The sequence below is a fragment of the Mercenaria mercenaria genome, chromosome 2 (genome assembly GCF_021730395.1).
Source record: "Mercenaria mercenaria strain notata chromosome 2, MADL_Memer_1, whole genome shotgun sequence".
Taxonomy (NCBI): Eukaryota; Metazoa; Mollusca; class Bivalvia; order Venerida; family Veneridae; genus Mercenaria; species Mercenaria mercenaria.
In genome coordinates, this window is record NC_069362.1 from 92,471,466 (window position 1) to 92,487,290 (window position 15,825).

The 15,825-nt window shown below is 34.3% G+C and overlaps 1 protein-coding gene across 2 annotated transcripts; it reads right to left on the reverse strand.

Annotated features, from left to right (window-relative positions):
* Positions 1-7,285: 7,285 nt before the first annotated feature.
* Positions 7,286-10,928, reverse strand: LOC123564582 (uncharacterized). Of its 2 annotated transcripts, none has more exons than XM_045358262.2 (4): positions 10,669-10,928; positions 10,040-10,105; positions 9,563-9,880; positions 7,286-8,879 (listed from the first exon to the last, which is right to left on the reverse strand). In XM_045358262.2, exons 1-4 carry the CDS (start codon positions 10,889-10,891, stop codon positions 8,614-8,616), a joined length of 873 nt encoding a protein of 290 aa, XP_045214197.2. In that variant the 5' UTR covers positions 10,892-10,928; the 3' UTR covers positions 7,286-8,613. The 2 variants fall into 2 exon arrangements, with proteins under 2 accessions (XP_045214197.2, XP_053393196.1); XM_053537221.1 differs by lacking the exon at positions 10,669-10,928 and adding an exon at positions 10,230-10,298.
* Between the last annotated feature and the right edge of the window lie 4,897 nt (positions 10,929-15,825).

Sequence of the window (15,825 nt, forward strand, 5' to 3'; positions counted from 1 at the left end):
ACTCTCGAGGCCGGAAATTCCCATCTGCACCTATAACCAGTGAAAGAATCTTATAGGCATGCCCAAGTCCTAAAAATGGAATACAGGTTTAATATTAAAAGAATTCATGTGAAATGTCTGGTTGCAAGAAACTTAGATAACATCTGCTTGAGATAAATAATAGAGTGCTTTACAAGTGATATCTTTTTCTGTGAATTCAAGGATAAAATTTATAACTGTTTTTCTTTTTATTTATTTATATAGCTTTTTTTTCAGAGAAAAGTTATTAAACTATACTCCCACTCAATTATTTATTTTGACACAATGCCCTAGTTTTTGGATGAGATGAACCATTAGTAAATTTGTGAAAATCTTTTTATTAGATTATTTATTTATAGATTGAATAAATTGAACTAGCTGTCGATTTTTTTATTGGGTTTAGGGCCACCCGACACAATTAAGGCTATATGGCAAATTTTCCTCTTTTCATATGGAAGAGGAATACCTTAAGAGACATTCCAGGCATTGTTTCAGGAAAGGGCGGGTACCTTTTGTAGAAACACCGACTCTCCGTAAGCCAGCTTGATGGCTTCTCGAATGAGTAATTTTTCTCCCAAGTGAGGATTCAAACACACATCGGTGAGGGGCAAGTGATTCGAAGTATAAGCAACCTTAACCGCCCGGCCACAGAGACCCCGAAAGTGGCTGTCAAAGTGTGGCAATAGGTATGTACTAATTAAGAGTTAGTAAGTCCAAGTAATTACTAAGTCCTAGTCGGGAGAAAATGAATCCTATTTAGAAAACTAGAATGAACGTCATGTTACCATGATGTATTTAGAGCGCCATATGTTAAAAGAGTCTGGTCGGTCTTCTCTAAGACAGGCTACAAATGGACTTGTGCCTCCCAGTCAGAAGCGTAAACGAAAGGGGTTGTGCGCAATTAACCGGCTTAAGCTCTCCAAGGCATCGTCCAACTGTATTTCTTTATGTTTTGTCTATTAATTTTACTTAGTTTATGTATTTTTGTTTAAATGCCTCTCGTATACTGTTTTATTACTTTTTATTTTTTTTTTGTTTTATTACACACTACTGTTTAAGGGAGCTCGTGTTCTTTGTGTTGCCGCCAATTCGCTGTGGAATATTACTTTGACCCTAGGCCAAACATGGCTCTGAGATGCTGGGGAACCATCAAACATTATAGTTAAATGCTACCGATTACTAAAGAAATTCTTGGACAACTTAATGTCATGATCGACCAGAAAGTAAAAGAATTATAATTTGTTTTCTTTTATAAAACATTCAGCCATTTGTTTCTGTGGTATTACTATTACGTTAAAATAATTAAAAGACCTTTAGCTAACAACATTTTAATCTAAAAAGAAATATGATATCTAGCGTGAATTTTCATTCATATTGAAAGAAATTATTTCATATCTCCTATATTTATCAAAAGCCGTTTATTAAAATGACGAATCTTAAAGGTGCGGCATTGATACATCACATTTATTTTTTCCTTTAAATGAGAATAAGTTTTCATTGAAAACTCGACAATTAGATCATTTGTATGTGTGAGTGCGTGGATTGAGTGCGTGCGTATGATGTTGTTGTTCTTCTCTGAGTAATAAACTGACAGAATTCTCGGTCACATTTTGGAACAAAATATGTTGACACTGTTCTCTTTATTAATAATACAGGCTTACATATATTTATAGGCTTTATAATAGGCTCTGTCAAATTTTCAAATCGTCAGATTTCATTATTCAATTTAGGTTCGCCATCTAAACATGAGGGGCTAGTTAACAAGAAAACTTTTTAGAGGTAAAACAGTACAGAAAAATCTGTAGAAAATATCAACACGTACTGGTATACCACTTAAGATGATAAAATACTGTGATGATATCAGTGATGGAGAGTTATGTTCATTATGATAACATGTAAAAAAGAAAATATTTCATGTAAAAAAAGAGAGTTGCATGTCAGGATTGTCTGTATACCCAGTGTATACATAATAACCGTTTCAGTCGGTTGTCATTAAAGGCACTGACCTCCAGATTTTGGCTAAAATGACTTCTTTAATTGAAGTTGGTCATATTATGAACATTAGAACATGGGTTTTCGTTTCTTAAATATCTTAAAGATGCCAGTCAAGAAAAACAAACAAACAAACCCGGGTCGGGAATTAAACTTGGGCCGCCGTGGCAATAAACTTTTTCCTGCGGTCCAGAGGATTACGTAGTTACTAGTTTTTAAAGGTAGAACGCGACACTTCGTGAACTTTCGAGTAGCATCTTGTAATTTGGCATGTGTAAAGTTGACCATATTTCAATCAAGGTGCAGTTTTTTTTATATCAGTGGAGCCAACCAGTTTTTGTACATGAGACGTCAAAGGTGACCTGTATACTTCCAATTCTGATTGGAATAGATAAAACAAATAATTCTTATGTGCTTCCATAACATGTAATCTGTTGGTAATTAAGTTGTAAACTCACAGATATCTAAAGATTTTCTCTTTTTTCTTGTCGTACGATTTGTAACCTATGTTTTTGGGTTGGAACCTTGACCTTCCGGCCGACAACGCGAGGTCGCTAGTCTATCCCACATCTCGACCAATTCTAAAGTAAATGCAATCATCTGTCAATCATCCGAATAAATGGTTGGGAGCACGCGCTTCTCGTGCAGGTTGATCACGCATTATTTGCTTTAAAAAGATACTATATTGAAGTCCCATATAATACGGCCTAAAACATATTTGCAAAACATTTGGCGTTTCCTAGTCACTGTTTGAAAGTATTACTGTTTTTATGACCAGGATTTATGTGAAATGTCGGATAAGACAGCCGCTACCTTGGTATACAAGTACATTATATTTTTAAGTGATTAAATGTTATATCCGTGTTTTCGTTTAGTATTTCAGAGCCTTCTTTTCTTATCATGACATGGTACCAAAATGGATAGCTCTTTTTAAATGAAATTCTGTTGTGTATTTTTGCTTTCTTAAACTGAACTTAATTTTGTTATATCATATAAAATGTTTTTATCATAACCATACCAACTAGGCCGATTATATTACTAGAAATAATGTCACCTTAAACCTTTTTAAAACTAATTCCAACATAACATTTATTGAATTTTATAATCTTTAGTTACATATGCAATACAGGAAAAAGGTCCTAAAATCCAAGCCAAACTTAGGTGATATTTAAGGGTAGCTTCCTTTAGATTTAAATTAAACAAAGTATTGCAAATTTAACTAAGATAAATTTAACAAAATATCATTTCTTTATTCACAGGCATGTATTACATATAAAGCAGTTCAAGAAGCACTATATAAATAATTTCCGTAACTGTTTATGAATTTCAAGCAAATATTGATGTTATCAAATACCCCACCAATTTGCAGTTTAACACATTATGAATATATATTTTTTATGTTATGAATTTCCTGTTTCTGTTTGGCGTTCAGCCCCTTTAACTCCAATGCCGACAAATTTGTTTTAGATATATACATGTATGTATGTATGTATGTATGTATGTATGTATAAATTTGGTTCTGTTTTACACCTACCACACCGCGGCCGTAGCTTACCATTACGCTGCATAGTATACCAGGATTGGAATAATACAGCATATGGTCCACAGTTACAGTCACGTTACTTTAGAATCTCAAAAATGTGCCAGGCTTTTTTCTGTTTCGTTTCTTTACATACTACTTATTCCATACAAGAAAATTTATGTTGGGATTAGTTATGTTGACCACCCTGAACGCCACCTTTCCACAAGTTCTGGGTGAAACTATTCTGATTAAGGTCTCACATGTCAAAATGCATGAGTAGGTATTATATAATACACTTTGTCTCACCTAGCTAAGTATGAAGCCTAAACATGGTTTCTAGTGTTCCGTTCAATGAATGTTGACTATTACACATTGAATAATACTTACATCCGTTCAAAGTATGATAACAAAAACACAAACCTTTTAAGATTTTAGTAAAGTGTTATTCTGGATGTCTTCCTTATTCGCCTGCATCGTTTGTATTTTTAAATAAAATCAACAATAATGAACTCATTTTAATATACAGTAAACAAAAACAACAGTAAAGACAATGATACCTGCCCTTTGAAGAACTTACCTTCAGCCGATCCTGTATAGTTATTACACAAGTTCTTTTCCAAATTTCTTCAATTGTTATCCCCGATTCGACTGTAGACTATAAGTATCGCTATGCTAAGAGCTGATTGCCACAAACACCCTGAATGGAACTTACGCTTATATCATTTTTGAAAAACGAATGGATCAACATTTTACGAAAAATAAAAATACCGTTGTAATATTACACATCCAGCCCTAATTTATGTGGCCACTCCACATACCAGCCTTCTTGATTACCACTGCCGTCAGAAAGTATACTATCAAAATAGTTGCGTCTGCATTTTTGCAACTCTAACATTTTTTAAAGGAAATGTAGTGCTTCTGCAATAGTTACAATACAATTATTAGTAGTTTCTCAAAAGACTTTTCCGTAAAAGACTTTCGTGTGTTTAATTTCAAACCAGTTTATGCGTTTGATTTTACATTTAATATTTTGACGTTTCCTGAAAACAACATAATTTCAAGCAGTCCTGTCCCTCACCCCTCGCACATAGACATAAAAAGTAAGTTGGACACAGTTTACACCCCTATCCCCACCCCCACCCATCCCCAACTCTAGCTTGCATGTCAACACAATGCTTCTGCTGACATGTTTGCAGTACATGCTATCGCCTGGCAAATCCTTATTTATTCAGTGATATCTATCCTAGGTCGAAATTACCTGTTTTATTGGTATTTCCGAATGGTATGTATTACATAATATTTCTAATTTTCTTCCTGGTTCATATTGTTAGAACATATTCACCCAATATATTAAGTTTAGAAACAACTAAGATTCGTATGACACTATAGTTAGCCCACAATTTGTCATCGGAAGCTAGGATGGGCACATAAATATCGTACTTTCATATACTTTACTTTAGTATAGTGGTTTTTACTTTCCCTCAAAGCAAAATCCAGTACATACTTAGTGAAGGAGATATCCGCATTAAATTTCTTGTTCATCGGAACCTGGCAAAAGATGTTCCATTGTCCACCAACAATCGTAAACCTATGGCGTTGTTTATCAAATTTGTTTGTTTCATGAAGCTTTCTTAAATTTGTTTCAAAGTTCTGCTGGATCTGTGCTGCATCTAAGTGCTGCTAAAATAAAAACAAACTTCTTATGACATCTAACGCTATACCTTTTATGAACCTTCCAAAAGTTTGTACAAAGCTTTTGTAATGAACACTAGTTGCTGTACTGGAAACGACCGGTTTGACGGACGTTCATATATTTTAGCAAAGGTATCATTGTGTGAACTATGTGTTCAAGTGAGTTCAATGCGCTTTAATACACAGATGTCATACAATGCTCTGAGACCTTCTTCCGGTATCACTCGTCCATCGTCAACCCTTGCACCATACGGTTTCGCTTGACTGCAATGTGTGGCTGACTGTCTAACAATCAATTTGAATAAAGTTACTTGTTAATGAATAAAATTAAGTAGGAGATAAATAATATACCATAGTTTCACCAGACGTTCATTTTTATCATGGCAGATTTCCGTAGTTTTTAATCCGTAAGGTAAACATACGTATTATATCATTTTTTGAGTAAATCATGGCAACTTTTATGACGACGAAGAATAAGAACCTTATTTGTATTGCTCGTTAAGACATTTAACTCCAACATTAAGTGTCGTTTTTGAGTCGGCTAAACGCTGAAAGCGTTTTGACGAGTCCTTGCTGTTCAGCGATTCTCTAAATGGACCAAATAACACAGTGAAGGGATGTAGTTCCATTAGATTTCTCAAACTTCAAACAGCTCACTGCATAAGTTGTGTCAATTCCCTTTGCTATGACCAATATACGATGTAATCTGTCATATTTATGACTTGTAATTGTGCAATACTCGAATGTAACTCATTAAGCATAAATGTGCATTTTATGAATTGCGCAGGCTTACAAAGCTTGCGTAACATCCAGCGAAAGACAAAAAATAGTTCCACAGGGCTCCAGATAAGATGCGTATTAGCGTAAATTACGTATAGAAATAATGCAAATACGCATGTCTAATATTTTCTAAGCGTATAAAAACGTATATAAAATTACAGAAATGCACACAATGCTTTTTTAAAAACAAAATCTGAATCGTCTGGATGCGTTAGGTAAACTAGCCGATCAGCCTAAATTCTCCCACATTGAACGTATACACGCATCGTATGATTTCTATAAACTTTGCGTGGGTTGAATTTTGCAGTTGGTAAACGGATAAATTATCGGAAGAAGAAGCTCTTACTGGTTTGTTTAGTTACTACAGATATTAAAAATGATTTTAATTCTTATTTTTCGAGAAATAAACAAATCGGCGAAACATTAAATTGTATTTTCTTGTAGTTTTTGAAATCGAAAGTAGATCGTCTATGTTTGGCTGCTTTCACGAAACGAAACAACTTTTTTATGAAAAGATTTAAATAAGAGGTAATTTAACCGTAAACTTCAATGTCAGATACTACCAATTGCTGCTAAATGTCTTCGTATCATCACAATTTGTAAAATATATTGTTGAAACTGGAGAAAAGTGTAATCGTATCCTGATATAATATTTTGGGTAAATATCGAGATGTGTTATGAAATTTTAAGAAAAAAAACTAAAAACAAACTGAAACTGGTAGACTATACTGTCAGTACATCAATCATTAGCCGACTCAGGCCCTTCAGGCCTTTGATTTTTAATTGTATTTCATACAAAATTTTACTGGATTTAAAGGTCATTTGTAACAAACATTAACATACAAACAAGTATCTTAACTGTTTAAGTTGCAAATTTTATGATCGATGTATCCCGTTTCGTAAAAAACGAGTATTATTATAATAATATTATAATAATGCCAAAGGTATAAAGGAAGCAGGTTTTAGATATCCAGATTTTACAAGAAAATCGCAATGATTAATATAGTACCCAAAACAAATGAATGAAAAATGAAGTATTAAAGTTTTGAAAGAAACTTAGTCTTCTTTAGGCTCCTTCAAGCACTTATTATAGTCAGCATAGATCTACTTAATCTCTTCTCTGTGTAACCAGGAAGGTCTAATACGTATCAGTTGTTCCAGGTGTAACGCCGTTTGTGTGACGTGAAGTTTCTTCGGGGAATATTTGCTCAAATCCAGGTTTTCGGCTATTTATCTATTTGGTTCAAGTCCACTTATTTGAGGGAAATAGCAAAATCCAGATTCTGTTTCTTCTTTTATTCAGTTTTCAACCACAATATAATATGGATGTCCACATAACAACAACAATTTCTAAAAAAAACACAACTACATTAATTAAAACTTTGTAATTTTCTAGTCGGATATCTCGACAAGAAACACATAAGTATTATGTCCTTATTGCATAGGTAAAATTCTTCTCTTCTGCTGTTATCATTGACTTTTATGAAATTCATGACAACAATAAAATTAACAAATGATATTGCAGGAAACCTACATGTCACCTAGCAACAAATCTCGCATACTTTATTTCTTTATTACAAAAGGAAACAAAATTAATGTCTGAAGTTTTTCACAAAATACATTACTATACAAATCCCGTGTTCGTCTTACAATATACCAATGAAATGTATGCCCTAGTTGTGATACTGACCTACGTAGTCGAGAGTGTCCTAGATTGTTCATAATAGTAATTATTTCGGAAATCTTCTGATCTGTTTTTAACTTTGAGATATCATGTAGCAGAAAACAGTAGACTGACAATATGTCTTTCTTCAAAAATCAATATGTTTTTACATACAATATTTTGAAATAAAAGAATAAAACAAGGTAAACAAATCACAGTCTCAGAAAAAAAAACTAACACGGTAATAATTTTAGGCTCTAAACTCGTCCCTCCTTCCCGTAAATATCACATTCTTGAAGATCGAGATAGGTTCAGGACTAGAAAACCAAACGAATGACGCACATGTACAAAATTGCTACTAAAACATATAAATATAACAAGAGAAAGCAGCGTGTCACTGAACGACCTACCGGCGTAAGAACGACAAACCCGCCTCATTCGACACAGATACAGGCACTGATTCAAACAAGCTGCAAACTATCTTTAAAACGATCTAAAACATATTCGCCAATTTACAGCGACGATGATATGGTACCAAAGTACAACCGACTCGTACTGTGTCAGCCGTCAAACATGAAATTCCCCTTCAATGACAGAAACATATAACAAATATGTATGTCTATTCTTGTGAATGAAAATAGTCTTTTGTTTGTTTTGGGTTTAGAGCAGGTTTAGCATAGCAACAGTATTTCAGTTATGTAACGGCATGCAGTTATCAACCAGTTTTCCTGGATTCTGTACCAGTACAAACCTCTTCTCCGCAAGTAACTACCAACTTCACCACATAAATCAGAGGTGAAGAACGAATGATTTCAGGCACAATATCTTTTATATCAAATTGTCATGGAGAACATAGATCTACGCCTCGTCCGGGGATCGAACTCGCGATCCGTAGAGCTGTGCTTTACCTACTGAGCTAAGCGAGCGGACCAGTTCCCTTTTCGTTTCAAATGTTTGACATTTTCAGGCTTGTTTCATCGTTGTCCTGTGTTTCATGACTATTAATTAAACTTTCACATAATGGTGTCTGCATTCCTGCGTCATTTAGTACTTTATGTCTCGTACTTCCAGTAGTTGAATTATTGTTCACTTTGACTTGCGCTTTAGCTGGCATAGGTTTTACTAACCCTGTTTTAGCAGTATTCTGTACTGATTCTGTACTGCTGGGTGTGCTCGGAGTATCTGACCTTGAGAACAGAAGTCTTCCTTGATCTGAATATATAGCACAAATATTAACTGCCTTACTGTAGAAACACATTTTTTTCCGCGTCTGCAACGTTCATTTAAACTGAGAAGTATACTGAACCTTTCTATGATTGATCAGCCCATGCGCTGAACTTCAAACAGTATGAAAAAAGTAGTTAAGAATCCCTAATAAAGACACAGGACGACAAGATGTTGTTGATTACAGGTAAACAGACACGCATTAAATATCCCCTATTGAATGTACGCACGTATTGAGTGTACTATATACTGACTGAAGGTTAGGGTTAGGTTAAAGCGGGTGATAAGTGATATTTAATCTAGCAAACCTATGAAGGACAATGTCCTTTAGAAAGATATATATATTCTTATTAATTGCATGTATGGATAAAAAATGAAATTATCATGAATTAAGAACAGATAGCAAGAGTACAAAACCATAAAACAATATTGTAATTGTTAAATATATATCTGTACAAACCATCGCAAAGGGATTTTCCAATAAAATTTACCTTCCTAGTTATTCTTAGTGCATACTCATATTAAACTGGACTTCCATATTTAAAAACAATAGAATTCTGCATACCATTCAATAAATATGCCTGAATGAATTTATTTCGAACAAAACTTTGAAGTTGAAGTTTGTTTGTTTTCAATATCATAACGGGATCATCTATGAATTGGTTACTTACCACAAGTTGCATATGAGGGTGGTGCATTCTCTGTTTCTCTTAACTCTGGTCTAGGTCTCTGTCCACATTGAGAACATATTTCTCTATTATCTAATGTAATTTCTTGTAAAAGTTGTCCTTCATCGGGGTCATAATTTCGGCCCTTATTTAAACCTGTTCTGTAACCAACTGGATAATCATATCTTCTACTTTTTTCCTTCGCAAGTTTTTTACGATGAATATAATATGCAACAAATGCTAGGAGCACAACAACCAATAATGTGGTGGAGACAGCGCTGTAAGACATTATCAAGTGTAGTGACGCTAAATTATCGTTTCCTGAAAAAGATCAAAATGTATTACTTTCATTTTCATTTTTTATTCCTCCAAACATAAAATGCTTTGTTTTATCTGGAAAATATTCGTACTTACAATTTTTCAAAAACAAATGTCAAAAATAAAATGTGTTACCGAACTATTTTTGTTCTTGGTGTTTACCTTGTGAGGCGGACGGCTGGTGAGATTGCGCCAGTGTTGTAGATGTTGGTTTCGTAGTCGTAGACACTGAAATATACAAGATTACAAGATAAAATTTACTAATTTATGATGATAAATTTTGATATCTTTTATTCAACAAAGACATAGTATAAACATGTATCCAGTCACAATATACAGTTAGCCTACGTACCTATTGCCATATTATCTGTCAACATATTAGGTCCCCTTTTAACCTTGTTTTCTGTAGTTGATTACTTTACCTCTCTCTTAACATGCATGTTTCAACATAGTCTTCTTTTTAATTGATATTCACAGGTTAGGCATTCAGGGATCGGTCGGTACATGCCACAGTAACAAAAGATATCTTATTTAAAGGTTTGACTGGCATATTAATGAATATACAAAATAAAATGAACCTATTAACACATGATTAAAAGAAAAAACGTTTACCATATAGTAAATAATTTATACAAACAAATGAATTAAATTAATAAGATGAATCATTCATTAAGTGAATGAAATAAAGAAGTAACTAAGTAAGTTAATAAGGACGTATATAAAGATTCAATAGATTTAACAGAAATTAGATAAAATACAATAAAAATAAGAACGATTAAGTATGTACTTACATTCATTGTGTTTCATACAAATATATCGGCATGCCAAAGGAACGTTTGTTTGTCGACAAATGGCCCTAGAACACGGGCTACAGCGCCTTTCATATTTATCCGAATTACAAAACTGAGTAGGAAATGTACATACATCCACATAACAGGGATATTGAAACTCCGGTACTTCTTCACTTAATGTCCGGCTTAGTAACAATGTTAAAATTACAATTTGTCCAACCATATTCTCTACTGTATTCGTGGTTTTAATTTATTATTTCACGTGGGGAAACCATATTGCACGTGTTCATGAAAATACACTGGAAAACCATAATCTATTTTTAAGCATTACGATGAGTAACTTAGCTATTTATAGTTTTTATATTTCCATTACACAGGTATTTTAGGTAAAACACGATTGCCATTCTAAGTTGATGGCTTCCCAGACCTAATAGTCACAAGCTCACATTCCTATACAGAGAATACTATTAGTATCAGAGTTTCTGACAAGCTCGGCTAATAGTTACCTCTCATCGCAGGGTACAGTAAATTTGAAACCAAGGGATGACTAAAACTGTATTTCGATTTCGAGGGTACTTTTGATAATGGAATGGTCCGTTTTAGGCACAGGAGCCCGTCCAGTCTTGGTGTCTATATGGGTGCCGCACCCTCAAAAAAAAAAAAAAAAAAAAAGAAAAAAAAAGATAAAAACCAGTTTTAATCCTAAAACGAAAAAAAAAAATTGAAAAAAGTTTTTTTTCTATATATACTCTTACATGGAAGAGTATATATAGGGAATTTTTTTCATTTTGTTTTTGTTTTATTGTTTTAGGATTAAAACAGAGTTTTTTAACTTTTTTCTCTTTTTTTTTTGAGGAGGCGGCACCCATATGGGCACCAAGACTGGACGGGCACCTGTGGTTTTAGGTAGTGTTATTCAGTATGATAAGCGGTTCTTGCCTAGATAAGGTAAGGTAAATCATGCTGATTTCCATAATCGGCAGACTGAACTCTCAAATTTAAAGTATTCACCAGGATCTCACCCCAACCACTGATTTTCACTGAACTGTATTTTTTAGTGCTCTTTAAAAATCCCTTACCATCAAAACATATTTGTAATAGCTAGCATATTGTCAGTTTAATGCATAAATTTTGTTATCATGGCAATTAAAAAAAACAATGTAAAGTCATTTTATATATTTTCTCAGAATTAACTCATAGAGACCGCAACTTGAAAATAGTTCAAAATGAATGTGGCAATATGGAACGCCGCAGCTGACATATGTCGGGACATTTCATGTTATAAGGTTATATTTTGGTCTTAACTTGTCAAAAAGTGTCTTATTATGGTCTTATTATGTTAACTAGTCATGTTATCTTCTCAAGCTGTGGTGTTAACCTGTCTAAACAGTGTCTTATTATGTTTAAAAGCTATGAGATTATGTCAAAGTGAGATGTTAACTTGTCTAAATAGTGTCTTATTATGTCAAAAAGCTACAAGTATGTTAATTTGTCAAAATATTATAAGCATGTCTATAGAGCGTGTTATTATTTCAAACAAGAGTGCCAGAATGTCACAATATACGCCCGTCACAGCAAATTTCTTTACTCTAGCACCTGTATTTGCAAATGGAATTTTAATTTTGTGGTTGTTTAGTAATCATTGTAAGTCATTTGTTTTTCTAAGTCCAAAAAAAACTCCTTACCAGGTAGAGATACCTTAAAATACACCTAAAATTTGAAAGTAACATCTATGTTGTACCACAGAAAAGTGGTCTTGTTTTTTCCCTACGGTCAATTACAAAAAAGTTACAATATAAGTTATTTATAGTAACAACTAAGAGAAGATAATCTTAAAAAAAAAAATCCCCAAAAAAATTGTAAGTCCACACAAAAATCTTTACCAGGTAGAGATTGGTCAAAATACACCTCATAATTGGATGTAGCATGCATGTTGTACTACAGAAAAGTGGTCTCGATTTTTCCCTACGACTAGTAATGGAAAGGTTACAATATAAGCTATTTATAGTAACAACAAAGGGAAGTAATTCTAAAGAAGGGAACTGCGCATGACACTTCGTCTCATGATGGTGTATAATTGTGCAAAGTTACATCAAAATCCCTCCATGCATGAAGAAGAAATGCTTCGGACAAAGTCATTCTTGTATCTGACCTTTGGCCTCTAAATGTGACCTTGACCTTTGACCTAGGGACCTGGTTCTTGCGCATGACACTCCGCCTCGTGGTGGTGAACATTTGTGCAAAGTTATATCAAAATCCCTCTATGCATGAAGAAGAAATGCTCCGGACAAGGTTTTCATTTTTGTATCCTTTGACCTCTAAGTGTGACCTTGACCTTAGACCTTAGACCTAGGGACCTGGTTCTTGCGTATGACACTCCGCCTCGTGGTGGTGAACATTTGTGCCAAGTTATATCAAAATCCCTCCATGCATGAAGAAGATATGCTCCGGACAAAGTTTTCTTTCTTGTATCCTTTGACCTCTAAGTGTGACCTTGACCTTAGACCTAGGGACCTGGTTTTTGCGCATGACACTCTGTCTCATGATGATGAACAATTGTGCCAACTTTCATCAAAATCCCTCCATGCATGAAGAAGATATGCTCCGGACAGTCATTCTTGAATTTGACCTTTGACCTCTAAGTGTGACCTTGACCTTAGACCTAGGGACCTGGTTTTTGCGCATGACACTCCGTCTCATGATGGTGAACAACTGTGCCAAGTTTCATCAAAATCCCTTCATGCATGTAGAAGATATGCTCCGGACAAAGTCTGTGGATGCCGCCCGCCCGCCAGGGGCGTTCCCATAATACGTCCCGTTTTTCAAACGGGCGTATAAAAAGCTAGACAAATGATACTTTTAACAAGATAACATAGCTTTGTGACATATTAAGACACTGTTTCGACAAGGTAACATCACACTTTGACATGATAACATTACAGTTATCATAATAAGATACTATTTGGACAAGTTAACATCACTCTTTGACATGATGACATAGCATGTTAACATAACAAGACACAGATTTTACAATTAACACAACACTTTGACAAGATAACATAGCATTTTAACATAATTGCACGATCGGAAGACAAGATCACATGGTATTTTGACATAATACCATAGCATTTAACATAATAAGGCATTGTTTTGACAAGTTAACACAACAGTTTGACAAGATAACATAGCTTTCTAACATGATAGCATGCTCCGTGGGCAAAATCGCATGGTAATTTAACAAGATAACATAGATTTTTAACATATTAACACGCCCTGTAGACAAGATCACACGATACTTCAACAAGATAGCATCGCTTTTTAACACAATAACACACTCTGCAAACAAGATCATACTTGCTAGTTAACATAACAAGACACTATTTGGACAAGTTCACATCACAACTTGACATGATAACATGGCTTTTCAACATAATACAAGTTACCACCACGCATTGACAAGATAGCATGGCTAGTTAATATAATAAAACACTGTTTCGACAAGTTAACAGCACAATTTTACATAATAACAGAACTTTTCAACATAATAAGACACTGCTTTGACATGTTAACATCATCCTCTTACATGATAACATGAAATGTCCCGACATAAGACAGTTGCGGCGTTCCATACAATGCTGCATATCGTTATGCTCTTTAGCTGAAAAGAGTCAGAAGAGTAAATGCGATATCCATATTGCTATATAATTTAGATTACTGCATATCAATATAAAGTTTGTATAAGTGAAAACTATGCGTTTTATTCTAACACTTGTAACAGTGTATCGTTTAATAAGTGAACCAAAACAAGAGGGCCATCAAGGACCTAGATCGCTCGCTTTGGTTATACCGCTTTGCTCGAACAATGATTCATAGGATACTAAGAGATAATATCAAACAAGATGATCTTTAAAGTTTCCACTACATACATACACAGGAAAGTGGTCGAACTCCCTGGTGGCCATGTTTTTTTTAACGAAACAGAATAATTTGTATAATCTTTGTAAAGGGTCACATAAAAATCATTTTCAAGTTAAACTTATTTAAATTCGGGCCAGCAGTTTCTGACACATTTTAAAGTTTTCCCTATATAGATATAAGTGACTATCTGGCGGCTATGTTTTTTTCAGGAATCAAAATATTTTCAACAATCTTGGTAGATGGTCACACAAGAACCATTTGTATGAAATTATTTTACAGTAGGGTAAGCAGAGTTCCATACAAGAAGATTTTAAAGTTTCCATTGTATACATATAGGGAAAAGTGACCACGCACCCCTGGCGGCAGTGTTTTTTGATGAATCGGCATAATTTGAACAATTTGGTAGAGGGTTACATTACGATCATTTGAATGAAATTATTTCAAAATCGGAACAGCGTTTGAAGATTTTTTTTTATCTTTAGCTTCGACAGCCACTATGTGCAGTTTGAATAATTTTGGAAGAAGACCATCCAAGGAACATACAGACAACGTTTCATCAACTTCCACTACATACTTTTTGAGGAGATGTCGTTTGAAGAAAAGTGTGGACGGACGGACGCAGGACGGTGCACTTAAGCTAAAGTGAGCTAAAAGCTGACAAGGACATCAATATTACAGGATAAAAGAGCTGAAAAAAGGTGTATGACTTTTCTTTTTCCGTATTATACACAGTTTTGCTTTTGTTCCTATATATTCCCTTCCAAAGAAAAAGCAAGACAAAGATCCAATTCTAGGAACGCGCATTCCTCAAATCGAAACCGTATGGATGTATGCATTTTAATATACACAAATAAATATACAAAGTGAAACATATATGGAACGGTCTGTTTCAAAAACATCATTGTGGAATTCAATGACTCACCATGTTGTTACATTCCGCATGTACTAGATGACCTTGTAGAAAGCACAAAAAAAGGAAATATAAGAGAAACATCGTTACAGGGCAGAAGACACAATGTCAGATGAAAGCATTCAGACGAAGTGGGCTTTTTGAGCTGCTTATCCACCACATGTACTGTCAGACACAATCAAAACAGAAAAGGGTAGTAGCCTAACACCGAATATGCGACGTGTCTCGTGTCTGTCATATGCTCTTTTGACAGATTCTTTTATAAAAAAATACAATAGTAAAATTGCAATGACCTAGAATCTTAGGAAGTTTGTAAATAGCATCGTCAT